This window comes from Drosophila guanche, unplaced genomic scaffold (genome assembly GCF_900245975.1).
Source record: "Drosophila guanche unplaced genomic scaffold, DGUA_6, whole genome shotgun sequence".
Taxonomy (NCBI): domain Eukaryota; kingdom Metazoa; phylum Arthropoda; class Insecta; order Diptera; family Drosophilidae; genus Drosophila; species Drosophila guanche.
In genome coordinates, this window is record NW_022995743.1 from 11,186,007 (window position 1) to 11,205,770 (window position 19,764).

The 19,764-nt window shown below is 50.4% G+C and overlaps 13 protein-coding genes across 14 annotated transcripts; 9 read left to right on the forward strand and 4 right to left on the reverse strand.

The window, feature by feature from the left end:
- Window positions 1-34: 34 nt before the first annotated feature.
- Window positions 35-3,029, forward strand: LOC117583497 (spermatogenesis-associated protein 20). Its single transcript, XM_034271842.1, has 4 exons — window positions 35-330; window positions 403-540; window positions 592-2,061; window positions 2,115-3,029. Exons 1-4 carry the CDS (start codon window positions 185-187, stop codon window positions 2,782-2,784), a joined length of 2,424 nt encoding a protein of 807 aa, XP_034127733.1. The 5' UTR covers window positions 35-184; the 3' UTR covers window positions 2,785-3,029.
- Window positions 2,993-4,480, reverse strand: LOC117583532. Of its 2 annotated transcripts, none has more exons than XM_034271898.1 (2): window positions 4,322-4,480; window positions 2,993-4,160 (listed from the first exon to the last, which is right to left on the reverse strand). In XM_034271898.1, the coding sequence occupies exons 1-2, from the start codon at window positions 4,379-4,381 to the stop codon at window positions 3,381-3,383; spliced, it is 840 nt and encodes a 279-aa protein (XP_034127789.1). In that variant the 5' UTR covers window positions 4,382-4,480; the 3' UTR covers window positions 2,993-3,380. The 2 variants fall into 2 exon arrangements, with proteins under 2 accessions (XP_034127789.1, XP_034127781.1); XM_034271890.1 differs by having other exon boundaries at window positions 2,993-4,163; window positions 4,322-4,478.
- Window positions 4,481-4,991: 511 nt separating this feature from the next.
- On the reverse strand, window positions 4,992-7,493 carry LOC117583546 (activity-regulated cytoskeleton associated protein 1). Its single transcript, XM_034271909.1, has one exon. It carries the CDS (start codon window positions 7,321-7,323, stop codon window positions 6,571-6,573), a length of 753 nt encoding a protein of 250 aa, XP_034127800.1. The 5' UTR covers window positions 7,324-7,493; the 3' UTR covers window positions 4,992-6,570.
- An 861-nt stretch (window positions 7,494-8,354) lies between these two features.
- Window positions 8,355-9,080, forward strand: LOC117583568 (activity-regulated cytoskeleton associated protein 2). The gene has a single exon (XM_034271948.1). The coding sequence runs from the start codon at window positions 8,441-8,443 to the stop codon at window positions 9,023-9,025; it is 585 nt and encodes a 194-aa protein (XP_034127839.1). The 5' UTR covers window positions 8,355-8,440; the 3' UTR covers window positions 9,026-9,080.
- A 257-nt stretch (window positions 9,081-9,337) lies between these two features.
- LOC117583507 (general transcription factor IIH subunit 1) lies at window positions 9,338-11,775 on the forward strand. Its single transcript, XM_034271853.1, has 6 exons — window positions 9,338-9,397; window positions 9,544-9,767; window positions 9,838-10,176; window positions 10,246-11,229; window positions 11,291-11,466; window positions 11,526-11,775. The coding sequence occupies exons 2-6, from the start codon at window positions 9,614-9,616 to the stop codon at window positions 11,649-11,651; spliced, it is 1,779 nt and encodes a 592-aa protein (XP_034127744.1). The 5' UTR covers window positions 9,338-9,397; window positions 9,544-9,613; the 3' UTR covers window positions 11,652-11,775.
- A 424-nt stretch (window positions 11,776-12,199) lies between these two features.
- On the forward strand, window positions 12,200-13,270 carry LOC117583611. The gene is made up of 5 exons (XM_034272053.1): window positions 12,200-12,333; window positions 12,396-12,512; window positions 12,571-12,797; window positions 12,863-12,973; window positions 13,030-13,270. The coding sequence occupies exons 1-5, from the start codon at window positions 12,211-12,213 to the stop codon at window positions 13,208-13,210; spliced, it is 759 nt and encodes a 252-aa protein (XP_034127944.1). The 5' UTR covers window positions 12,200-12,210; the 3' UTR covers window positions 13,211-13,270.
- Window positions 13,271-13,332: 62 nt separating this feature from the next.
- LOC117583555 lies at window positions 13,333-14,502 on the forward strand. Its single transcript, XM_034271921.1, has 5 exons — window positions 13,333-13,488; window positions 13,549-13,662; window positions 13,816-14,063; window positions 14,117-14,227; window positions 14,285-14,502. Exons 1-5 carry the CDS (start codon window positions 13,378-13,380, stop codon window positions 14,448-14,450), a joined length of 750 nt encoding a protein of 249 aa, XP_034127812.1. The 5' UTR covers window positions 13,333-13,377; the 3' UTR covers window positions 14,451-14,502.
- Window positions 14,503-14,574: 72 nt separating this feature from the next.
- Window positions 14,575-15,704, forward strand: LOC117583592. The gene is made up of 4 exons (XM_034271985.1): window positions 14,575-14,773; window positions 14,823-14,936; window positions 14,994-15,376; window positions 15,453-15,704. The coding sequence occupies exons 1-4, from the start codon at window positions 14,687-14,689 to the stop codon at window positions 15,694-15,696; spliced, it is 828 nt and encodes a 275-aa protein (XP_034127876.1). The 5' UTR covers window positions 14,575-14,686; the 3' UTR covers window positions 15,697-15,704.
- Window positions 15,705-15,712: 8 nt separating this feature from the next.
- Window positions 15,713-16,482, reverse strand: LOC117583577. The gene is made up of 3 exons (XM_034271960.1): window positions 16,343-16,482; window positions 16,154-16,237; window positions 15,713-16,090 (listed from the first exon to the last, which is right to left on the reverse strand). Exons 1-3 carry the CDS (start codon window positions 16,442-16,444, stop codon window positions 15,725-15,727), a joined length of 552 nt encoding a protein of 183 aa, XP_034127851.1. The 5' UTR covers window positions 16,445-16,482; the 3' UTR covers window positions 15,713-15,724.
- Window positions 16,483-16,546: 64 nt separating this feature from the next.
- Window positions 16,547-17,479, forward strand: LOC117583562. Its single transcript, XM_034271934.1, has 2 exons — window positions 16,547-16,793; window positions 16,848-17,479. Exons 1-2 carry the CDS (start codon window positions 16,602-16,604, stop codon window positions 17,358-17,360), a joined length of 705 nt encoding a protein of 234 aa, XP_034127825.1. The 5' UTR covers window positions 16,547-16,601; the 3' UTR covers window positions 17,361-17,479.
- An 86-nt stretch (window positions 17,480-17,565) lies between these two features.
- Window positions 17,566-18,312, forward strand: LOC117592557. The gene is made up of 3 exons (XM_034286432.1): window positions 17,566-17,700; window positions 17,764-17,862; window positions 17,929-18,312. The coding sequence occupies exons 1-3, from the start codon at window positions 17,581-17,583 to the stop codon at window positions 18,310-18,312; spliced, it is 603 nt and encodes a 200-aa protein (XP_034142323.1). The 5' UTR covers window positions 17,566-17,580.
- Window positions 18,313-18,466: 154 nt separating this feature from the next.
- On the forward strand, window positions 18,467-19,107 carry LOC117583584. Its single transcript, XM_034271973.1, has 3 exons — window positions 18,467-18,556; window positions 18,616-18,711; window positions 18,772-19,107. Exons 1-3 carry the CDS (start codon window positions 18,467-18,469, stop codon window positions 19,105-19,107), a joined length of 522 nt encoding a protein of 173 aa, XP_034127864.1.
- Window positions 19,108-19,158: 51 nt separating this feature from the next.
- LOC117592558 lies at window positions 19,159-19,681 on the reverse strand. Its single transcript, XM_034286433.1, has 3 exons — window positions 19,595-19,681; window positions 19,352-19,538; window positions 19,159-19,292 (listed from the first exon to the last, which is right to left on the reverse strand). Exons 1-3 carry the CDS (start codon window positions 19,679-19,681, stop codon window positions 19,159-19,161), a joined length of 408 nt encoding a protein of 135 aa, XP_034142324.1.
- Window positions 19,682-19,764: the final 83 nt, after the last annotated feature.

Here is a 19,764-nt window from a genome sequence, read left to right on the forward strand (position 1 = left end):
CCAGCCCTATGCAAATTAGCCATGTAAATGGCTGTCGCCAGCCCTAGTCAAACAGCTGATATGCAAAATAAAATTAAAAACATTGCGTTAGTTAGTCCCATCTTCGACGCGTTTGCACACGTTGCACTTTTATAGGCCCAGTGAAGAGAAAGCGCTGCGATATATCCACCAACATCAATTTGATATGTTCAGAAGCAAAACACTCCATCTCTGGATACGAAGCACTTTGACAGCGGCAAGGAATTTTCACGCGTTCAAATCCACAGCAGGAGGCGTTGGGCCCCAGACGCCACAAAACCTGTTCCAGCGTAGTTGGCGTAGTCCTATCGAGTAAGAGAGCAAATAATTGACATAATTGCAAGTAGCAAATCGAGTTCCTTATTTTATTTGTTCATCAAACAGTTCGGTGGTTAGCCAAGATTATCGTGGAATGGCGAGTGGAGGGGAAACTAAATCGGAGCCGCCAAAGGCTCCAGGCAATCGATTGCTCTCTTCCAAATCTCCTTACCTATTGCAACATGCGCATAATCCAGTGGACTGGTGAGTAAACTCTGAAACGACAAGGCGCTGGCATAACTTCGCACTTTTCAGGTATCCCTGGGGCGAGGAGGCCTTTGAGCGTGCTCGCACCGAGAATAAGTTGATCTTTCTGTCTGTGGGCTACTCAACCTGTCACTGGTGCCATGTCATGGAACACGAATCGTTTGAGAATCCCGAGACAGCGGCAGTTATGAATGAACATTTTGTGAACATCAAAGTGGATCGCGAGGAGCGTCCCGACATTGACAAGATCTACATGACGTTCCTGCGGATGTCCAAGGGCGGCGGTGGCTGGCCCATGAGCATCTGGCTGACACCCGACTTGGCGCCACTTACCGCTGGCACCTACTTCCCTCCAACAAGCCGCTATGGCATGCCCTCGTTCGAAACTGTCCTCCTGGCCATAGCCAAGCAATGGCAGACGAATCGTCAAACGCTTATGGAGTCGGGCTCCTCTATTCTCAATGCTTTGAAGACAAACGAAGATGTATCCGCTGTGGCAGAGGCTGCCTTTGAGCCTGGCAGCGCCGACGCCAAGCTGGCGGAAGCCATCGGTGTGCACAAACAGCGGTTCGACCAAACGAACGGTGGCTTCGGTTCGGAGCCAAAGTTTCCCGAGGTGCCTCGCCTCAACTTCCTCTTCCATGCCTATCTGGTGAGCAAGGATGTGGACGTGCTGGACATGGTGCTGCAGACACTGGATCACATTGGTCGCGGCGGCATCAACGATCACATCTTTGGCGGCTTTGCGCGCTATGCCACAACCAAGGATTGGCACAACGTGCACTTCGAGAAGATGCTCTATGACCAGGCCCAGCTGATGGCCGCCTATTCCAATGGCTACAAGCTGACGAAGAGCGCCTCCTTCCTGACTTATGCAGACAATATCTACAAGTATATAATGAAGGACTTGCGCCATCCCCTGGGTGGCTTCTATGCTGGCGAGGATGCCGACTCATTGCCCACTCACAAAGACACCATCAAGGTGGAGGGAGCCTTCTATGCCTGGACCTGGGCTGAAATTGAAGCTGCCTTCAAGGAGCAGGCCAAGCGTTTCGACGACGATGTCTCGCCTAAGCGCGCCTTCGAGATCTATGCCTTCCATTACGGTCTCAAGCCGCAGGGCAATGTCCCGACCTACAGTGATCCCCACGGCCATCTAACCGGCAAGAATATACTCATTGTGCGTGGTTCGGATGAGGACACCTGCTCCAACTTTGACCTGCTGCCGGCGAAACTTGACAAGCTGCTGGAGACGGCAAATGACATTCTGCACGTGCTGCGGGATCAGAGGCCACGACCGCATCTGGATACCAAGATTATTTGTGCATGGAATGGCCTAATGCTGTCGGGTCTCTCGAAGCTGGCCAATTGTGGCACAGCCAAGCGGGAGGAGTACATGAAGGCGGCCAAGGAGCTCTTGGACTTTCTGCGCAAGGAGATGTACGATCCGGAACAAAAGCTGCTGCTACGCTCGTGCTATGGCGTAGCTGTGGGGGATCCAACCCTGGAGAAGATGGAGTAGGTTCTTAACCAAATTATTTAGTCATGCATAATTATTTCCCACCTTTCAGCTCCCAAATCGATGGCTTCCTGGACGACTACGCTTTTCTCATCAAGGGCCTCCTCGACTATTACAAGTCGTCGCTGGATCTCAGTGCCTTGCGCTGGGCCAAAGAACTGCAGGAGACCCAGGATAAACTGTTCTGGGACGAACAGAATGGTGCCTACTTCTTCTCGCAACAGAATGCCCCCAATGTGATTGTGCGGCTAAAGGAGGGTGACGACGGAGCTGAGCCCTGCGGCAACAGTGTCGCTGCACGCAATCTGACACTCCTCTCGCACTACTACGATGAGGAGACCTACCTACAGCGAGCCACCAAGTTGTTGAATTTCTTTGCCGACGTCTCGCCCTTTGGCTATGCTCTTCCCGAGATGCTCTCGGCCCTGCTGCTGCACGAAAACGGGCTGGATCTGGTGGCCGTGGTGGGGCCCGACTCGGACGACACCAACCGCTTCGTGGAAATATGTCGTAAGTTTTTCATACCAGGCATGATTATCCTGCACGTGGATCCACTCCATCCCGACGACGCCTGCAATCAGCGGGTGCAGAAGAAATTCAAGATGGTAAATGGCAAGACCACAGTTTACATTTGCCACGACCGCGTCTGCCGCATGCCGGTCACAGATCCCACGCAGCTAGAGGAGAACCTAATGGCCAACTTCTTCACCGAACGCGTCTAAACATGGGAGATTACTCGATTTAGTTATAAGAAGCTCCGCTGAATGTTATTATTAGTTATGTTATTTTTTTGTCGCTTACAAAGCGCAAAGACGGTTCTCGGAACTTTTTTTTGTAGACACATTCACAGTCTATTGTGCCCAAGAAAAGAAATGCCCCACAGGGTTGGGGGGTGAGGACGAGGGCAAGTTAAATTCTTCTCTTCTCTTCTCAAATACATGCAACACATTTTGTGCTTTTATTGGAATCGTTCTGTCTGTTACTTGAAGCACAACATGAGTGCAGCCGTCCGGCTGCTTCAGCTCCTGCTCCGCCCTAGAGGCGTAAAAACTAAGCTAAACTAAATGCTCTGCCCAGCGTTGCGTCCTCCCGTCTGAGTCGGAAGGGGACTCAGAGTCACGAGGACGCGACGGCATTTGAAGGGCGTTGAAGGGAACTAAATGTATGGAGAGAACAGTTCGGTAATAATAATCGTAATAATAGTAGTGTGTAGTAATAAAAATAATTTAGTTGAAATTCACATTCATCACATTGGTTGGCCAACCATCTCTGCCAAGCGCGTGCCTCTGATGGAGCTCGCCGATGCGTCCGTTGCCTCTCAGGTGTCCGCATCGTTGAAGCTCATGGCCGCATCGAAGCTGTCGACGATGGTCTCCATGCGCTCGTGGTGCTCGAATCGGGCGAACTTGCGCTCCATGCGGGTGTAAGAGTGTCGTCGGGAGTGCCGTGTTCGCCTGAAGAAACGGAATCGCGTGTCCTCCTCCTCCTCGTCGTACTCCGGCGCCGATACAGAGTCCTCGTCCGTTTCGCGCAGGAAGTCCTTGGGATCGCGGTGAATCTTAAAGATTTTCGTCGCTGTCGCCGTCGCTCCATGCAGCTTCGATATGGTGCGCGATGCATTAATGATGCCACGATCCGCCAGCTGCAGCTGCTTGGAGCGATTCTTGATGGCCGTGAGGCGATTCGTGATGGACACAACGTTGAAGAGCTTAGACAGTTCAGAGTCGACGCATCGCGACTCCCGACGCAGGTTCTTGCCGTTTTTCACATAGATAAAATGTTGATTCAGTTGAGTGTCGGCCGTAAGACCGGCCGAGCAGGTGGGCGAGCTGGAACTGCAATTTCCATTGCTATTGCTATTGTTGCTGTTGGCACTGGTCAGCAGTGTAGGTGTGGAGGGCGGCGCTGGTGGTGGGACGTGGGGCATTGTGTAGCAGCGCTGACGTCCCGGTCCCGCTGAAAGCCCAAACCCAGGACCTGGTCCCGTAACGGGTCCATCGTACAGGTTCGTCACATTGTACCGGCTCAGTCGGCACGATGGCTCCGGCTCGATTTCTCCATCCTGGTCGTGCTCCCTACTACTGGGCATGTCCATAGCCTGCTTTCCGTGGGCAGGCAGAAATTTTGTGTTTGTATGTGTGTTTTTTGCGAGTGGGTGGAGACGGAAGGCGACGGGGCAAAAAGTAAGGGCGTTGTAGCAACCATAACATTCAGAAAACGCAGCCACTACAGCGGTCGCAAGTCGCGCAAATTATTTACCTGCAGCAAGCCCTCAACCTCCATGTATTGGCTCTCCGTTAGACGGTGTGTTTTGTGCATTCAGTTGTTGATATTCAGGTATATTGATTGGTATGAAATTATTATTATTGCCCAGAAAGTAGGGCTGCAAAACCATCGATGTCACTATCGATAATGTCGATGGTTTTGGAAACGAGAGATAGTTCGTGGAATATCTATATATCGATTCCGAGAAAAATATGATTACGAAGTTGAATATACAGTAATTAAAAGACTTTGGAAAACTAGATGATGTAATGGAAAAAAAACCCTGCCAGAAAGCAGTCAATATAGGTGCTCAGTTCAGCTGTCGTGCGTTTGCTATCGATATCGAAATTAACACTGCTGAATCAGCGTTTTCATTGGAAAAAATTTCCGTTATTTACCTTTTTTAAACAAATAAACAAGCAGAATATTCTACATTCCACAGACTTGTTACTCAATCAGTGCCGCTTCATTCATGGGAAATGCTGGAAATATAATACTCTGTTGAAAGAGTCATGTGAGACACCCCTCGACTCTACCCAATCCCATTGAATAAATAAATACACAATTTATCACATGTGGTTTTGTAGGTTTCAGTTTAGTTGTTTTCTGGTTTCAGTCTTTTGTATAATTTATGTTTTTTTGTTTTCAAATCAGACACTTGTGGTCGTCAATAAGCCCCCAGCTTTTAGGACAAATTGAATATCATTTGTGTTGACAATATTCGTCATGTCCCTCGAGGAATGCGAGCCAGTCTCGTGGAGCGTTTTGAGGCCATTCTCCAGCAGTTGGCGCGCCCACAAGTTTGGCCACCATTGTGAGATATCTAATTGGATGGCACTACGCGCCTATTGATTCTGCACAAGAGTCTGGTTTTTCAAAGATTGTGGAGCTGGGGGAGTCGGTGCCGGCCGGAGATGCGCGACAACGACGATTCCCAGCTCGCGTGTGTGTGTGTGTGTTTGGAATGGCGTGCCTAAATGCTTGCCGCGGAATCGCAGGGGTTAAAGCCCAGAACCCGTAATCCCGAATTTGACAATTTGGCGTGCCAACCGCAGGAATGGCGAATCGGGAGCCATAGTAGTGCGATGTACGATGTAAAAAATAGTTTGACATAGTCAAAAAAAAGATTTGGTTTCAAATTTCAAAAGAAATTTGTAGTTTTGCCCGGATCGTACCCGCTGTAGCTCCTATCGCACCAGAAGCATCACCTTTGGCAGCAACCACAAGCAGGACGCAGCCGAGGCCACGTCCAGCATGGAGTCGCCACCCTGGGCCAGCGACAGCAACGTGCAAAAGGATCTAAGTGAGCACTACCCGGACGGGGGGTTTTTTGCCTCCTTCACCAAGGACCAAGCACAGACCCGAAGCAACGCAAACAGCGGACAAAAACAGTGGCCTCTGCAGTATGGTGTATACAGAGGTCACCATTTAAGCCACATACACGTTGCTTCTTGGCTGACAGGCACAAGGTCAAGGCGGCGTTTGTTGAGCTCTACCAGGGGGGGACAAGATCGGATCCCGCAACATCTATTCGGAGCTTCGGTCGCAACTACAAATGCAGAGCCAAAGCCAGGTGTAGATGCTCAGGGCTTTCGCCTTGGACATCCAACCAGCGTTTGGCCATGAATTGCATCTGCGATTCAAAGCATCAAAACTGGAGACGAAATGCGTGATCCTCTGCCGTCCTCGCCTGGCAGCGCTCGATGGTGGTTCTAGTTTGTAGTTTCAATGGTTTCGAATAAATTCGATGAATTCAGGAGTTGGCGTTCGGAGCCAAAATAGCCGCAGGGCAGCGTGAAAGTGAATGTTCTGAGACGGCGCCATTCATGATCGGAGAAATGCCCTCGAAGGGATTGCAGTGGCCACCAATTATCGGCCGCAATCGCTAAAAGAGCAAAACTCGTCACACAAATAGCGGAATTTTTGTTGAGAGAGGGATAGAAGCTTTCCTCTGCTTACCGGCATGCCGTTTGATTGAGAGTGTGTCTGTGTTTGTGTTTATGTGTGTGCGATAGTAAAAGAGTTGAACTAGCTGTGGGTAAAAGCTTTCTCGACTTTTAAAACTTCTTCTTCTCCTTCGCTGTTGCTGTTGTTGGGGCATGGCACTCTCTCAAAGCGCACGGTGGCCAGCGTGGCGGTGAAAAGTTCTAGAGTGTGCGGGGTGTGGGGCGGAATGCTGCTGACGGTGATGATGTCACTCCGTCGTCGTCCCCACCCCACGTTATATGTGTGTGTTTTGTGGCTTATTCCTCTAAGTGTTCCTCGTCGCGGTTGTTCTTGCGCTTGCGACAAGCCCCGAACGTGTGACCCCGGAAGTTGCAGAAGGTGCAACGGGTGGTGCGGCGGGAGCCACGTTGGTTCTTGGTTGCCGCCAGATCCTCGTCCTCCTGGTTGTTGTGCTCGATGATGCGGCCCTGCTCCAGCAGCTCCTTGAACGTCTTCACGTTCTGGCGTGTGATGTGTTTGCGGTACTTGATGTTCAGCAGGCCATAGAGGAAGTCCAGTTCGGTCTCCTCGTCGTGGCGATCGGCTGGCAGCTGAGCGAGCAGGGCACGCTTGTGGACCAGGAAAGAATCGATGGGATCAGTATCGTCCTGCTTCTTCTGGAAGATCTCCATGTACACCTGATAAGCGGGCTTGGTGGGCGAGAAGTGCTCGCGGATAAGCCCGATGACGTCATTCCAGGTGACAACCTCTTTGCGCACGCCCTGCCACCAGGTGGAGGCGAGTCCTTGGAACAACAGCGACAAACCCTTCAGGGCGTTCTCGTCGCTAATGTTTTCCAGCTCCTTGTAGGTGACAATGTTGGAAATGAATGCCTCGACCTCATCGTAGTCACGTGTTCCGTCAAAACGATGTGTGCAGGCAGCGAAGCTGCCCTTGACCGTGGCATTACCTCCTCCGGCACCGCCGGTGGCGCCACTCACTCCGGATGCGCGCACGGCTGCGATGAGCTCTTGCAGCTGCTCCTGGGTCATCTGTATGGTTTGCGCCATTTTGATCTGTGTTCTGTGGTGTTGCTTCTGTTGCAAGTTACTTTCGTGAGGAATTAAGCGAAAACACTTTGCTTGTTAATGTATTTTGTTCTTATGTTGTGGGGACGGCGCACAAAGCCAGTGGGTCTGAGCGAATGTTGCCGTTTGGGTCGAGTGATGACTGAATTTTTCAGGCCACTTGGGATCCATTTATAGCGGACCGTTGTGAAATAAAAGTTCGAACATAGTTCGAAAAGACAGAGAGAGAGGAGTTCGTTCGAAAGAGAGCCCGCGCCCAGCAATTGTTTTTGCTTTGTGGTCGATGATTCATTTGGCGGACTTATAATAGAGGCGTTTTTAAAGCCGGTTGTTAGTACAAAAACAAAACTGATTGATAGTAAACATTTACTACATGGTATGCACATATGTATATACAATACATATGTGGATCATATTTGACATACCATGTACATTCTGCAACTGCACTAAGTATGTATGTATGTATGCTATTGCACGCATTTGCGAAATTCGGCATGATTAATTTGCATTTTCTTGTACGTTGGCCCTAGCTGTGAGTCAGAATAGTTTGTATCGAAAAGTTTAATGAGCTTTCTGCATTTTTGTAAAAATCGTATGACCCATGATAATGATCTCAGACATAATATATCAATTATTTTCCATTGTTGCAGACATTCCAATTAGTTAAAGTACAAATGCATGACACTTTGTCGCCATGTATTCAATTTAATTTAACCTGATAAAAGGTGCGATAGGGAAAGTGAACCCCCCACAAACTTTTTTTAGTTCCCCCCCACATTTAGTTCAAGAGAGACAGAGATAAATAAACTAAATTCGAAAATGGCAAGATACAACAATTGCAGGTATGCGATACTCAGAAGAAACTCATGCTGGCAACAGCTAAGGCCACCGAAGAGGGAATGGCAATACCCTACATAGTAATTTGGTGTGGGAATTTCGAAAAAGCTCCCCCCAGCTGCTGATAAATTCGCCCGAGAAACTGTTGAGTAGGCAAAAACAAAACCGTCGCCAGCTGCCAGTCGCTCCACAAAACGCCGTTTCTTTGTTATTCTTAGTTTTCAGTCGAAGTGGAGTAGAAAATATCAAATTTTGGGGCAAAATGACGCAGATGTCGGATGAACAATTTCGCATACTCATCGAAACGATACGAGCCCTGGCACCCATCAAAGACGATGAGCCGCAATCGAAGGGGAGCTTCAGCAACTGCCCCGTCCGCTTCAGTGGGCAGCGTGATCATGATGCCGTGGATGAGTTTATAACGGCGGTGGAGACGTATAAGGAGGTGGAGGGAATCAGCGATCGGGACGCCCTGAAGGGACTGCCGCTTCTGTTCAACAACATCGCCGTGGTCTGGTGGAAGGGGGTGCGACGGGATGCCAAAACATGGCCGGATGCAATGCAGCTGCTGCGGGACCACTTCTCGCCCACCAAGCCATCCTATCAAATCTACATGGAAATCTTTGAGACAAAGCAGGGAGGAGGTGAAGTCATAGATTCGTTCATCTGCAAGCAGCGCGCGCTCTTGGCCAAGCTACCAGACGGCCGGCACGACGAGGAAACAGAGCTGGACTTCATCTACGGCCTGATGCAGCCCAAGTACAGGGAGAGTATTCCAAGACATGAAATTAAGAGCTTTCGGGAATTGTTGGACCGGGGACGCACTGTGGAGCGTACCAGGCACTGAGGAATGCTGTAAATAGTTGTAAATCGTATAAATAAAGTAGGATAATAAATTAAAATGCATAAATGTTTGTTTATTCGACTCATTTGCAAACACGACTGGTGGTGTTATATATCGCACAAAAGTATCGATATTTTTTCTAAGGCCAAATTTGTGCTTAAAAAAGTCTGTATATCTCTTAAAACGACAGCAAACAGCAAAATCATAGTGTAGATTGGTTCTGAAATCGTTAATATAGCACCGATTATGAATTACATTAGAAAAAATAATTTCACCACTCCAGAAAACCATCACCCACAAATATATCGACAAAGGTAGCACGTCGATACATTGATACATCATATGTTCAACATCTCTATTCACATTTTTTCTGAGGTGCGTGAATTGCAAAGTATTTTGCGTTTTTGCGGCTGCCCAGAGGAAGAAATTGCCGGTGGACGAAGCTCTGTGGTTGAGGCATCTGTGAAAATGATATTGAACACACCCAATGATGATAAAAAACGCATTCCCTGCATTTACAGATTGCGGTCAAGTCTTGGCGTCGGCTTCAGAGTTTTCTGATGTGAAATCGCTGCGCACTGAGCAGACATAATGACCACGAGCAGCGAGGATGTGTTGCTGCAGATGGGCGAGGTGCGGTATAAGAAGGGTGATGGCACCCTGTACGTGATGAACGAGCGTCTGGCGTGGATGGCCGAGCACCGAGACACGGTGACCGTGTCTCACCGCTATGCCGATATCAAAAGTATGCTCGTCCAGATCGCGTTTGATGCCAGAGAAACTAAACTCTGCCGTTCTCCCTCTCACCCGTGCAGCGCAGAAAATCTCGCCCGAAGGCAAGCCAAAGGTGCAGCTACAGGTGGTGCTCCACGATGGCAACACCTCGACCTTTCACTTTGTCAATCGCCAGGGCATGCCCGCAATGCTGGCCGATCGCGATAAGGTCAAGGAGCTGCTCCAGCAACTGCTGCCCAACTTCAAGCGCAAGGTAGACAAAGATCTAGAGGACAAGAACCGAGTCCTCATGGAGAATCCCAACCTTCTTCAGCTGTACAAAGATTTGGTCATTACAAAAGTTCTCACCAGCGATGAGTTCTGGTCCACGCACGCCAAAGACCATGCGCTCAAAAAGATGGGCAAGTCCCAGGAAATCGGTGAGTGATCCGGCAGGGAGGGCTCTCATCCACAAATATTTATCATTTTTTCCCCACGATTTTCTGTAGGTGTCTCTGGCGCATTTCTGGCTGACATAAAGCCCCAAACGGATGGATGCAACGGCCTGAAGTACAACCTCACATCCGATGTCATCCACTGCATTTTCAAGACATATCCCGCCGTCAAGCGCAAGCACATGGAGAACGTGCCCAACAAGATGCCCGAATCGGAGTTCTGGACAAAGTTCTTCCAATCGCATTACTTTCATCGCGATCGCCTCACCGCCGGCACCAAGGACATCTTCACCGAATGCGGCAAGATCGACGATCAGGCGCTTAAGGCAGCGGTGCAGAAGGGCGCTGGCGATCCACTGTTGGATCTGAAGAAGTTCGAGGACGTACCGCTGGAGGAGGGCTTTGGCAGCGTGGCCGGCGATCGCAATGTGGTCAACAGTGGCAACATTGTCCACCAGAACATGATCAAGAGATTCAACCAGCATTCCATAATGGTGCTCAAGACTTGTGCCAATGTCAACTTTGCGCCCTCCACCATGACCAACGGCGCCAACAAGGCCACTGGACCAGTATCGCAATCGGCGTACACAAACGGCTTCAATGGAAAGGCCTCATCCACGGCAACAGCAACAGCGACCTCAGGCAAGTCACAGCCCACCGATGCACCAATGGAAAGCGATGAGCCAAATGCGAAGAAGCAGCGTTTGATTGAGAAGATCCACTACGAAGACCTGGGCGATCCCATGACCGAGGTGAACGACGAGTCGTCCAATGGCGACGTGGGCCAGCCCAAGCAGTTTGAGCTCTCCAAGGTGGAGCGCTACCTCAACGGACCCGTCCAGCACGGCATGTACGAGAACCACAGCGAAAAGTTCAGCCTGGAGGATGTGCAGGACAAACTGGTGCGCAACTCCGAGTCCTGGCTGAATCGCAGCGTACAGCGCGGCGTCATCTGCCCCAAGGCGGCGGTGAATGCTCTCGGAGAGCTAAGTCCAGGCGGCACCTTGATGCGTGGCTTTCAAGAGCAGTCGGCAGGACGTAAGTTGGCACTGCATTTAAGTTGTAAACGATTTTAATTGATTTCTTTATGCCTGAACAGAGCTGGTGCCCAGCGACTTTCAGCGCGAATTGCGTCACTTGTATCTATCGCTGTCGGAGCTGCTGAAACATTTCTGGAACTGCTTTCCACCCACCACCGAAGAGCTAGAGGCGAAGCTGCAGCGCATGCACGACACCCTGCAACGTTTTAAAATGGCCAAACTGGTGCCATTTGAGGTAGGCTTTGCATCCGTTTAATGCCGTCCAAATATCTATAAATGGTTGTTCTTCCTTAGAATCGTGCGATGCATGAGCTGTCGCCGCTGCGCTCCTCACTCACACAGCACATGAACCAGCTGCTGGGTACTGCCAACTCCAAATTTGTCACCTGGAAGGAGCGCAAGCTGCGCAACAATAGATAGCAGGAACCCCCCGCTGTGGGTGAACTCGAGCTTATGCCACTCACCTCACAAACCATTATTATAGAGTAGGAAACATAGCGATAAGTGAGCGGAAAGCATTGGAATAAATCATTACTTGAAATCAGTTGGAACTCTGTTTATCTGTTCACTCTGTTTAATCAATTCAATGTACTCTTTGGCAGCGTATACACGTGAGCCAGAACTGGCAGTTATTAGCAGCTAAAAGATCTGAATGCTAACCAATCGAAGCAAAGCCAATCGAAAGATATTTATAGAATTACGCTGCGTGGGGGTTGCTCGAAAAGGGGATTACCAAAGCGATTGTCACGATGAAATATAATCCCTTAGGGCATCTACAACGCTATGAAATGCTAGAATCGTTTGTTACAGTTTGAACTGCATTTAACCAATTCGGGTCGACCCAAATTGTGTTCTCGGTATGTCTATTCTGGATATTAATTAACAGCTTCTTGGCCACGCACCTTTCGTGGCCGTTTGGGGCCGTTTCGAGGGCGGCCAGCCAGTCGAATTTGAAAGTTGAAGAGCGTAGCATCGATCGATGAATGCTATGTACAAATATTTAAACAATTCGCAATGGCTGCTGTGGAGTCTGCTGTCTCCCATAATGAACTGGCAACCAGCGAACTCTGCTCTTTTGTACACCACAAACTCTGAGTTTGGGGTAACTAAGCCTCAAGTTTAGCTACTGCCAGTTTGATATGTAAATCGGTTTCCGTTTCGCAGATATTTATGGCCATATCGGTGCCCATTGGTCTGCCGCATCGCAATGTCTTCTTGTCGTACAATTATGAGTTTAATTATTATCAGCCGGAGCATGTCTACAAGTATCCGCCCATTCTGGTGAGTATTTTCGTGTGTGGCTTGTGTCGTGAGTCTTTTGTTTAAACTTCGCTCCTAGATGGGCGACTATCAAGACTCCTATCTGACGTATCCCACTTCAGGGCGTGAGGACAGCGGCAGGCATTGCCAGAACTGCACTGAGCGCAGGGATGAGCAGATGGACACCAGCAGCAGCAGCAGCAGCAGCGGCAGCTCCAACTCCACAGCGGAATCACGCGGCAAACGTTCCCTGTCGCTGATGAGTCGCTCCATTTTCTACTTTATGCTGAGGGACAAACTGCAAAGGTGCGTGCCGCGTGCTCTGGGCCATCTTGTGATATTTCTTCTAATGCTAATTTATGTTCGCACAGATCTGGCTACCCAGCCGATGCCTGTCTGCTGCGCATGATATGCGAGACGAATGCCTCGCAGCTGGGCGAAGTGAATGGCTTCTTGGGCAGCCTCCTACACATTATATTCACGTAAGCCAAGGCTCTAAAATACTCTTTAAATGAGGTTTAACTATGCCCCTTTGCAGTCCCAGCAGTTCCAAGGATGAGCATCTGTCGGAAGAGTTCTACCAGGCCGAGTGGGATGGTCGCCATAGTGGGGAATGCAGCGGCTACAGCGCCAATTGTGAGGCGAACATCTTGGACCTCATCTCAGTGCCCGTGGAGCAGGCGCTGAGCGATATTGTAAGTGGGCGTAGAAGAAAATAAACTAGAGTACAGCGTCTGCAGCGTCTCTTCTCTGTCTCTGTCTCTGGGTGTTGGGGATTACTTATCCAATTAGCGGACACTCTCACCGCACTTGCTGTTGTGTAGCCAGCGCCAATTGTGGCCCAGTCGCTGGCTGAACACCGTGCAGGTCTATCGTGTATATAAACATGCTCTCGACTGAAGCTCTTCGGACTCCGCTGGGCATGCTTGTCCTGCTGCTGACTGTCTTGGATACCGCCGACACCCATGTGGCCTTCACATCCTCCAGCACACATGGCGTGAGTGCCGCTACAAATAGCTGAGATCACTGCTCTACATTGGCTCTTCTTTATCCTTAGATCTTTGCGGCACTCGCTGTGCCCCTGGAGATTCCGCATCGCAACGTTTTTGTGTCGTACAACTTTGAGGCCAACTACAATTTACCCGCCAACTGGGGGAAGTTTACACTATTTGTGAGTGCATTGTTTGGGGCTATAAAATGCCGCATTTACCCTCACATTAGCGTACTTTTTGTGCCCCAATTAGCAGCTCTTGAAGCTGGCATTAGGGCAAAGCAAACATACGCTGATAATGGAAGTTGGTTCTTGATTCTCTTTTTTTGTTAGCAAAACGGTCCCATTGAGTCGGAGGAGCTGGAGGTGGAGGCAGCTCCAGAAGATGAAGAAGCAGAGGTGGAGTCTGCACGGAAGATAAAAGGGGATTGCCAGAACTGTACCAGCGAGCAGGAGGCGGTAGAGGGGACTGCCACAGAGCAGGAGACAGCAGAGGAGACTCCCATTCATCCATCCCGTCAAAGTCGCGCTCTGATCACACGCTCCAACATCTATCGCATATTCGTGGACAAGTTGCAAAGGTAAGCCACAGCATGCACAGAGTTTCAGCCTTGATCCTTGATCCCACTTGCAGAAGCGGCTTCCAGGGCGAGGCCTGCCTGCTGCGCCTCATCTGCGAGACGAGCGCCGCGGAGCTGAACGAGCTGAACGGCGTTTTGGGCAGCCTCATGCATGTGCTCTTCAGGTGCGTTGAGGTTTAATTCCTCTCCTCTCCGTTAATTGTTGCCTTAAACATTTGCAGTCCCAGCACTTCGGAGTCGGAGCAGCTGCCTCTGCGCTACTATCAGGCGGAGCACGATGGCTGGCACGACAGCTGCCACCACTACCATCCAGACTGTGGGGAGAGTGTTCTGGAACTGATATCGGAGCCCTTTGAGACGATTCTGCAGCGAAAGCATCACATGTAGTGCCTGAAAAACAAAAATAAAAGCAACTGCCAACCGTTTGGCCTGATTCGTATTTCTCGCTTTTCAATTAGCAACTTTCGCTGCCAGAAACAAAGAACTCAGAGCCAAGCCAGAGCCAAAGGTTCTTTCATAATTGGATTATCACTTCTCGCGTACATGGAGAAAGGTCTGTGGGTTATCTCCTCAGTCTTTGTGGTTCTGTGGCTCAGTTGGGTGTGCGTCGAACATCATTGCAGATGGACTGGCCGTGGATGCTTTGGGTTTTGTGCTCTGTCCCTGGCATACAATCTCATTTTGTGTGGAATACGGGAGGCGGTTCTTCGGTGAGTTGCGGGCTTTATCGTTTCCTGTTCTAATTCTACGATTTGGCAGCTCTTTGTGGCCCTTGCCTTACCGCTGGAGCTGCACGATAAAGTCTTTTTGTCCTACAACTTTGAAGTTACCTACCATCTGCCCAAAACATGGACAGACAAGCCGCCAGTGCTGGTAAGTTTCCATTGGAGAGCATGCAGCTACCGTTACATGTACCCCACTCCCCTTTAGCGCCATGGAAATGGCACAAATGCTGATTATGCACTGAGTGACTACGATGGACACCAGGGACACTATAGGCCCGGGGCAGATTTTGATGATTATTACGAGGATTACGAGGGACACAAGCACCATAAGAAAAAAAAGAAGAAAAAGCCAGCAAGTGGATCAGTGGCTGTTCTGAAGCCACCAAAGCACAAACACAAAAACAAACACAAGAAAAACAAGAAGAAGAAAAAGCCACCAAAGGAGGAAGATGATGGCGATGACTATAAGGACTTTTTTGAGGGATATCCGCTGGATGGCGATGGTAATCCTGTGGCCCGATATCGCCATGAGAGATCCTTGCTGTCGCGCACCAAGTTTTACGAGATTTTGAGCCGCCGCTTCGAACAGTAAGTGAAAGTGAAACCCGAACGTGCCCCCTAATGAAACCCAAATTAACCCTCAAAACCCCCTACTGTTGTGCAGGCACGGCTTCGGCTCCGGTGATCAGTGCCTGCTGCGGCTGATCTGCGAGGCAAACAACTACCAACTGGGGAACCTCAATGGAGTGCTGGGCAGCCTGGTTAACGTCATGTTCTGCCCCAGCAGCTCTCGCTACGAGTCGCTGCCGCAGCGGTACTACAACGCCGAGCTGGCCGGGCGGCGAGGCAGCTGTGAGGCATACCACAGCCAGTGCCGGCAGAGCTTACTCGATCTGATCACGCAATAAAAGTTGAGTCTCCCACTCTCCACTTTATTTAGGTGTTGTTCATGAAGCTCTTGAATGCGGGCCAGAAGCAACTCCTCGTGTAGGTGCGCGCCTCCTGGCACATTTTGTTGTTGCGCTGCCAGTGGGCCGCGGGGCAGTCCCGCATCAGCCGAAAATAGGCGCAGAGACTGTAGAAGAGGGCGTGCCTGTCGCAGGCATCACTCTGGCGACTCACACCGGTCAGCTCCTGGTACTTGTTGTACACCAGCGTGGAGCAATTGCCAAAGTTCGTGCGGTACGCATCGACAATGGGCTGCTGATTGAAGGCGCGCTGCAGCATGGGGCGCACGCGGTCGAGTCTTAGGCGGGAGCCCTGCAATACCGAGCTGGCATTAAAAATGCAGTCCAAACGGCACTACAGAGGGGAGGGAACAACAGTTAAGTCCATGCAATGAGATCTGTGTTGGATAACACTCACGCTTGGCTGCTGTCCAGAGTCGCGGCACTCGCTGTGGTAGACAGCCCAATTGGCCATAGGAGCGGGACAACAGATTTGCACATTCTGTGGGGGGGGATTTAAGACACGGTGTGTGTGGGGTTAATTTGTGTTTCATTTGGGGGCTCATTTGGGTTGCAGTTTCACTTACTGCTCGAAGCGGCGACTCACCTGCACAGACTTGGGCGCTGCCTTGCACTTGGCTGCCTTGAGGGCTGCTGGCAGTGTCCCATAAAGCACTGAGAGCAAAATGACAATCCAACGGCTCCACATGGCTGCCAATGAATGAAACAATTAGCGAAGGGAATCGTGTACGATTTGGTGTTGCGTGCGGCAGGCAGCGAGATGACATGGCCGAGATATCTGTGTAAATTATTTCATTTTGAGCCAAAAACAAATACCAAAAAACTTTTTCAAAATTAATTTTAAAATGTCTGTTTTGTGGCTATTGATGTTGAGCGGCTTGCAACTGCTGCTGGCACGCGGCGAGGTCCTGGACATGGCCAACTGCTCAAAGCTGATGAACACCCAAAAGCTGGACTGGTGCTGTGGCAGGAATATTCTCAGCATGTTTGCCTTTATAGGCAGCAACTGTACCCCCTACTTGAATGATTATGGACCAGTTCGTAGTGCTCTCTCTCTTCCTCTCTCCTGCTAATCAAGGCTGCCTTTACAGTGCCGCTACGATTGCCTCTTCCATCACTGGGACATACGCGACCAGTTGCAGTTCAAGCTCAAAATGCCGGAGCTCTTCGTGATGATTACGCGACTGTACAGCCCGCTCAATGGTTACCAGAGCTATGGCCTCGCGCTGAAAAAGGCCTACGAGACGTGTGATCGTTTGGGCACCAAGTACGCCGACTTTATATTGCTCTACTCGGAGCATCTGCAGCAGACGCTGGGCCTGGCCAACTTCACTGCGAACAATCCGAACAACTGTTCGCCCTTTTCCATGTACCACGCGCAGTGTGCGGCCATTTATTTGACACTCGACTGTCCCGTGAAGTACTGGGAGAAGGAGGAGCAGTGCAGCATACTCCGAGAGACTGTACGCTCGTGCGTAAGGATATTCGATGAAAGCACACCAGAGAGAAGTGAACCACAGACAAGGAGTGCGGGCAGTCGACTGTACCTAGCCCTGGGAGCCCCACTGTACATTCTTTTTGTTGTTCTAAATCGTTTTGTGTAATTGCGAGCCATTGGTGTGGTGTCCAGACACTATAATTGCTGGCCTGTCAACAGACTTTGAACTGCCGAATAAAAATCCAGGCACATGCTGGGCACGAGACCTTCACACGCCGCAAATGACGATTTGCTCGATTAATTGGTCGCCAAAGCAGCACTTGCTGGCTCACTGGAGTTATAAATTAAGCGGTTATGCCCCGGCACAGTTCAGACTGACACGAAGAATGGCTAAACACAGAGCTCTGCTGATCTGCTGCTCGCTGAGCGCCACTCTACTGCTGGTGGGTGCCGTTCCAGCTCCCGCTGTACCGGATGTGGACTGTGCCAGACGGCAGGATTTTAATGTGAGTGTAAGTTTAGCTGGGAGAGACAGGAGCGTCACAGCTGAGCCACTTGTTCATCCACAGGCCATCAAGGGTTGCTGCAGCATTCCCACCTTTAATTTTGAGGCATTCCGCAAGCAGTGCGGCAAGCACATGCCCGACGGTGGACCACGCGTGTCGCCTGTAAGTTTTCTCTGAAGTTTTCTCCGCTACATCTTCCCGCCTAATCCTAACTCTCTGCCCTGGCAGTGCCTCTATGAATGCATCTTCAATGCCACTGGCACACTACGCAACTCGGAGGTGAATGTTGCCAATGCACGCAACATGTTGCAGCGTTTGTTGGGCAACAATCAGGACTTTCTCGACGTCTACTTGGCTGGCATGTTGCAGTGCTCCGGCACCGTGGGGGCCATGGTGAGTGCCAGCAGGCCTCGTCAGGAACAGTGCTCCCCGGTGCCGCTCTACTATGGCATTTGCACCACAAAGTACGTCTTCAGCTACTGCCCCTCGTCCAGCTGGTCGGACACGGAGCAGTGCGAAACGGCGCGTCTCCAGAATATCAATTGCCCCACCATGCGTGCATCACGTGGTGGTGGTGGCACCACCAGAACCATTGCAAAAATTACCAAATAAAATCAAAATACTTAAACCCAAATGGCTCGGACATTCAATTCCCATCCGATGGCTGGACAGCAAATGGTGCAAGGCGAATGGCCCCGGCATCCGGTGGTGGGGTGATGTATAAATGGCACTTGGCTGTCCAGTGAGCCACCAGAAGATGCCTGAAATGCTACACCAATTTGCGCTATTGCTGCTCTGGCTGCTGTACGGGCCAGGAGCCGGTGAGCCGGACTGCAGCCAACGACCCGACTTGAATGTGAGTATGGACGACAACAGTCCCCCGAGAGCTTAGAGTCTCAGCTCTCCTGCTTCTAGGCGCTGAAAAACTGCTGCAAAATGCCTTTGCTGCAGCTGTCCAAATACAACTCACAGTGCGGTCAGTATCTGCTCACTGGAGCTCACATAACACCCGTGAGTATCCTGATACTTGCTGCCACAGAGCAACTGCTGCCATGAGACTCTCTCCTACAGTGCAGCTTTGAGTGCATTTTCGAGGCGGCAAAAGTCTTGAACGGCACTCGTTTGGTAATGGAAAATATACGCAAAATGATGGAAGGCATGCTGGAGGGACACCAGGAGTTTGTGGACATCTACACGGAGGGTTTTGGTCACTGCTCCAGCGAGGAGCAGAGCATGATCAAGAGCCTGAAACGTCGCCGCATGCACCTCACCGGCAAGTGCTCCTCCATGTCGGTTATGTATGGGCTGTGTGCCCATCGTTTTGTCTACAGAAACTGCCCGCAGAGTGCGGCCAGCAAGAGCACCAGCTGCACCGAGGCCAGGGAGTACGGTAAACACTGTGAGTGAAGCCAAGAAGTCCCAAATAAATGCACAATTTTCGCAGAATTTATTCTACAATCAATTGAAGATCACATCCCGCCAGGTGGGCCGTTGGGCGTGGTCCAGCAGCTGCTCCCCATTTCTGGCATTGCAGCCATGCACATCCATATCCTGATCACTGACTGCTTCCAGCTGGTTGTCAGCCGTGTTTGCTGCGATGTTTGCTTTATGTTTCACAAATAATCTCTTGGCTCTGGGCTGGTTCACTCACCCAACTCGTCCAAGCTCAAGCCCAAGCGCTGAGCGTGCTGCATGAGTGCCTTGAGCAGCAGTTCCGTATCCACAATGCCATCGCGCTCAACGCTCTGAAACGAGACGAGCAGCTCCTCATCCTCATACGCTTCCTCATCCTCCAGCTGCTGCAGCTCAGTGTCCAAATCGTTGTCTGCTAAATCGGTCTAAACGGGGGGAGAATTATTGATTTGAAGTGAGGCTCAGGCTGCAGCAAAGTCACCTCTGGTCCCACCACAAAGTCCTCAAAGGCAGCCTGCACCACTGCAGCAAGGAGCAGGCAAAGTGCGAGTGTTGTCAGCTGATTCATGGCTGCTCGGCAGAACAACAAACTTTGACTGTTCGTAAATAATAATGGAAACAGCAGCCGGGCATCCATTTTGCACGCTCAAT

Excerpts from the sequence above, each read along its gene's own strand:
- LOC117583497 (XM_034271842.1), top strand. The coding sequence starts at position 185 with ATGTTCAGAAGCAAAACACTCCATCTCTGGATACGAAGCACTTTGACA. Across the intron at positions 331-402 it reads AGTTGGCGTAGTCCTATCGA|TTCGGTGGTTAGCCAAGATT; the intron begins GTAAGAGAGCAA and ends TTCATCAAACAG. Across the intron at positions 541-591 it reads GCGCATAATCCAGTGGACTG|GTATCCCTGGGGCGAGGAGG; the intron begins GTGAGTAAACTC and ends CGCACTTTTCAG.
- LOC117583532 (XM_034271890.1), bottom strand. The coding sequence starts at position 4,381 with ATGCACAAAACACACCGTCTAACGGAGAGCCAATACATGGAGGTTGAG. Across the intron at positions 4,164-4,321 it reads AGGTTGAGGGCTTGCTGCAG|CAGGCTATGGACATGCCCAG; the intron begins GTAAATAATTTG and ends GCCCACGGAAAG.
- LOC117583546 (XM_034271909.1), bottom strand. The coding sequence starts at position 7,323 with ATGGCGCAAACCATACAGATGACCCAGGAGCAGCTGCAAGAGCTCATC.
- LOC117583568 (XM_034271948.1), top strand. The coding sequence starts at position 8,441 with ATGACGCAGATGTCGGATGAACAATTTCGCATACTCATCGAAACGATA.
- LOC117583507 (XM_034271853.1), top strand. The coding sequence starts at position 9,614 with ATGACCACGAGCAGCGAGGATGTGTTGCTGCAGATGGGCGAGGTGCGG. Across the intron at positions 9,768-9,837 it reads CCGCTATGCCGATATCAAAA|CGCAGAAAATCTCGCCCGAA; the intron begins GTATGCTCGTCC and ends TCACCCGTGCAG. Across the intron at positions 11,467-11,525 it reads CCAAACTGGTGCCATTTGAG|AATCGTGCGATGCATGAGCT; the intron begins GTAGGCTTTGCA and ends GTTCTTCCTTAG.
- LOC117583611 (XM_034272053.1), top strand. The coding sequence starts at position 12,211 with ATGAATGCTATGTACAAATATTTAAACAATTCGCAATGGCTGCTGTGG. Across the intron at positions 12,513-12,570 it reads ACAAGTATCCGCCCATTCTG|ATGGGCGACTATCAAGACTC; the intron begins GTGAGTATTTTC and ends CTTCGCTCCTAG. Across the intron at positions 12,974-13,029 it reads CTCCTACACATTATATTCAC|TCCCAGCAGTTCCAAGGATG; the intron begins GTAAGCCAAGGC and ends GCCCCTTTGCAG.
- LOC117583555 (XM_034271921.1), top strand. The coding sequence starts at position 13,378 with ATGCTCTCGACTGAAGCTCTTCGGACTCCGCTGGGCATGCTTGTCCTG. Across the intron at positions 13,489-13,548 it reads CATCCTCCAGCACACATGGC|ATCTTTGCGGCACTCGCTGT; the intron begins GTGAGTGCCGCT and ends CTTTATCCTTAG. Across the intron at positions 13,663-13,815 it reads GGGGGAAGTTTACACTATTT|CAAAACGGTCCCATTGAGTC; the intron begins GTGAGTGCATTG and ends TTTTTTTGTTAG.
- LOC117583592 (XM_034271985.1), top strand. The coding sequence starts at position 14,687 with ATGGACTGGCCGTGGATGCTTTGGGTTTTGTGCTCTGTCCCTGGCATA. Across the intron at positions 14,774-14,822 it reads ATACGGGAGGCGGTTCTTCG|CTCTTTGTGGCCCTTGCCTT; the intron begins GTGAGTTGCGGG and ends ACGATTTGGCAG. Across the intron at positions 14,937-14,993 it reads CAGACAAGCCGCCAGTGCTG|CGCCATGGAAATGGCACAAA; the intron begins GTAAGTTTCCAT and ends ACTCCCCTTTAG.
- LOC117583577 (XM_034271960.1), bottom strand. The coding sequence starts at position 16,444 with ATGTGGAGCCGTTGGATTGTCATTTTGCTCTCAGTGCTTTATGGGACA. Across the intron at positions 16,238-16,342 it reads CAGCGCCCAAGTCTGTGCAG|AATGTGCAAATCTGTTGTCC; the intron begins GTGAGTCGCCGC and ends CCCCCCCCACAG. Across the intron at positions 16,091-16,153 it reads ACTCTGGACAGCAGCCAAGC|TGCCGTTTGGACTGCATTTT; the intron begins GTGAGTGTTATC and ends TCCCCTCTGTAG.
- LOC117583562 (XM_034271934.1), top strand. The coding sequence starts at position 16,602 with ATGTCTGTTTTGTGGCTATTGATGTTGAGCGGCTTGCAACTGCTGCTG. Across the intron at positions 16,794-16,847 it reads ACTTGAATGATTATGGACCA|TGCCGCTACGATTGCCTCTT; the intron begins GTTCGTAGTGCT and ends CTGCCTTTACAG.
- LOC117592557 (XM_034286432.1), top strand. The coding sequence starts at position 17,581 with ATGGCTAAACACAGAGCTCTGCTGATCTGCTGCTCGCTGAGCGCCACT. Across the intron at positions 17,701-17,763 it reads CCAGACGGCAGGATTTTAAT|GCCATCAAGGGTTGCTGCAG; the intron begins GTGAGTGTAAGT and ends GTTCATCCACAG. Across the intron at positions 17,863-17,928 it reads GTGGACCACGCGTGTCGCCT|TGCCTCTATGAATGCATCTT; the intron begins GTAAGTTTTCTC and ends CTGCCCTGGCAG.
- LOC117583584 (XM_034271973.1), top strand. The coding sequence starts at position 18,467 with ATGCTACACCAATTTGCGCTATTGCTGCTCTGGCTGCTGTACGGGCCA. Across the intron at positions 18,557-18,615 it reads GCCAACGACCCGACTTGAAT|GCGCTGAAAAACTGCTGCAA; the intron begins GTGAGTATGGAC and ends TCCTGCTTCTAG. Across the intron at positions 18,712-18,771 it reads CTGGAGCTCACATAACACCC|TGCAGCTTTGAGTGCATTTT; the intron begins GTGAGTATCCTG and ends TCTCTCCTACAG.
- LOC117592558 (XM_034286433.1), bottom strand. The coding sequence starts at position 19,681 with ATGAATCAGCTGACAACACTCGCACTTTGCCTGCTCCTTGCTGCAGTG. Across the intron at positions 19,539-19,594 it reads ACTTTGTGGTGGGACCAGAG|ACCGATTTAGCAGACAACGA; the intron begins GTGACTTTGCTG and ends CCCCCCGTTTAG. Across the intron at positions 19,293-19,351 it reads CTTGAGCTTGGACGAGTTGG|CAAACACGGCTGACAACCAG; the intron begins GTGAGTGAACCA and ends CAAACATCGCAG.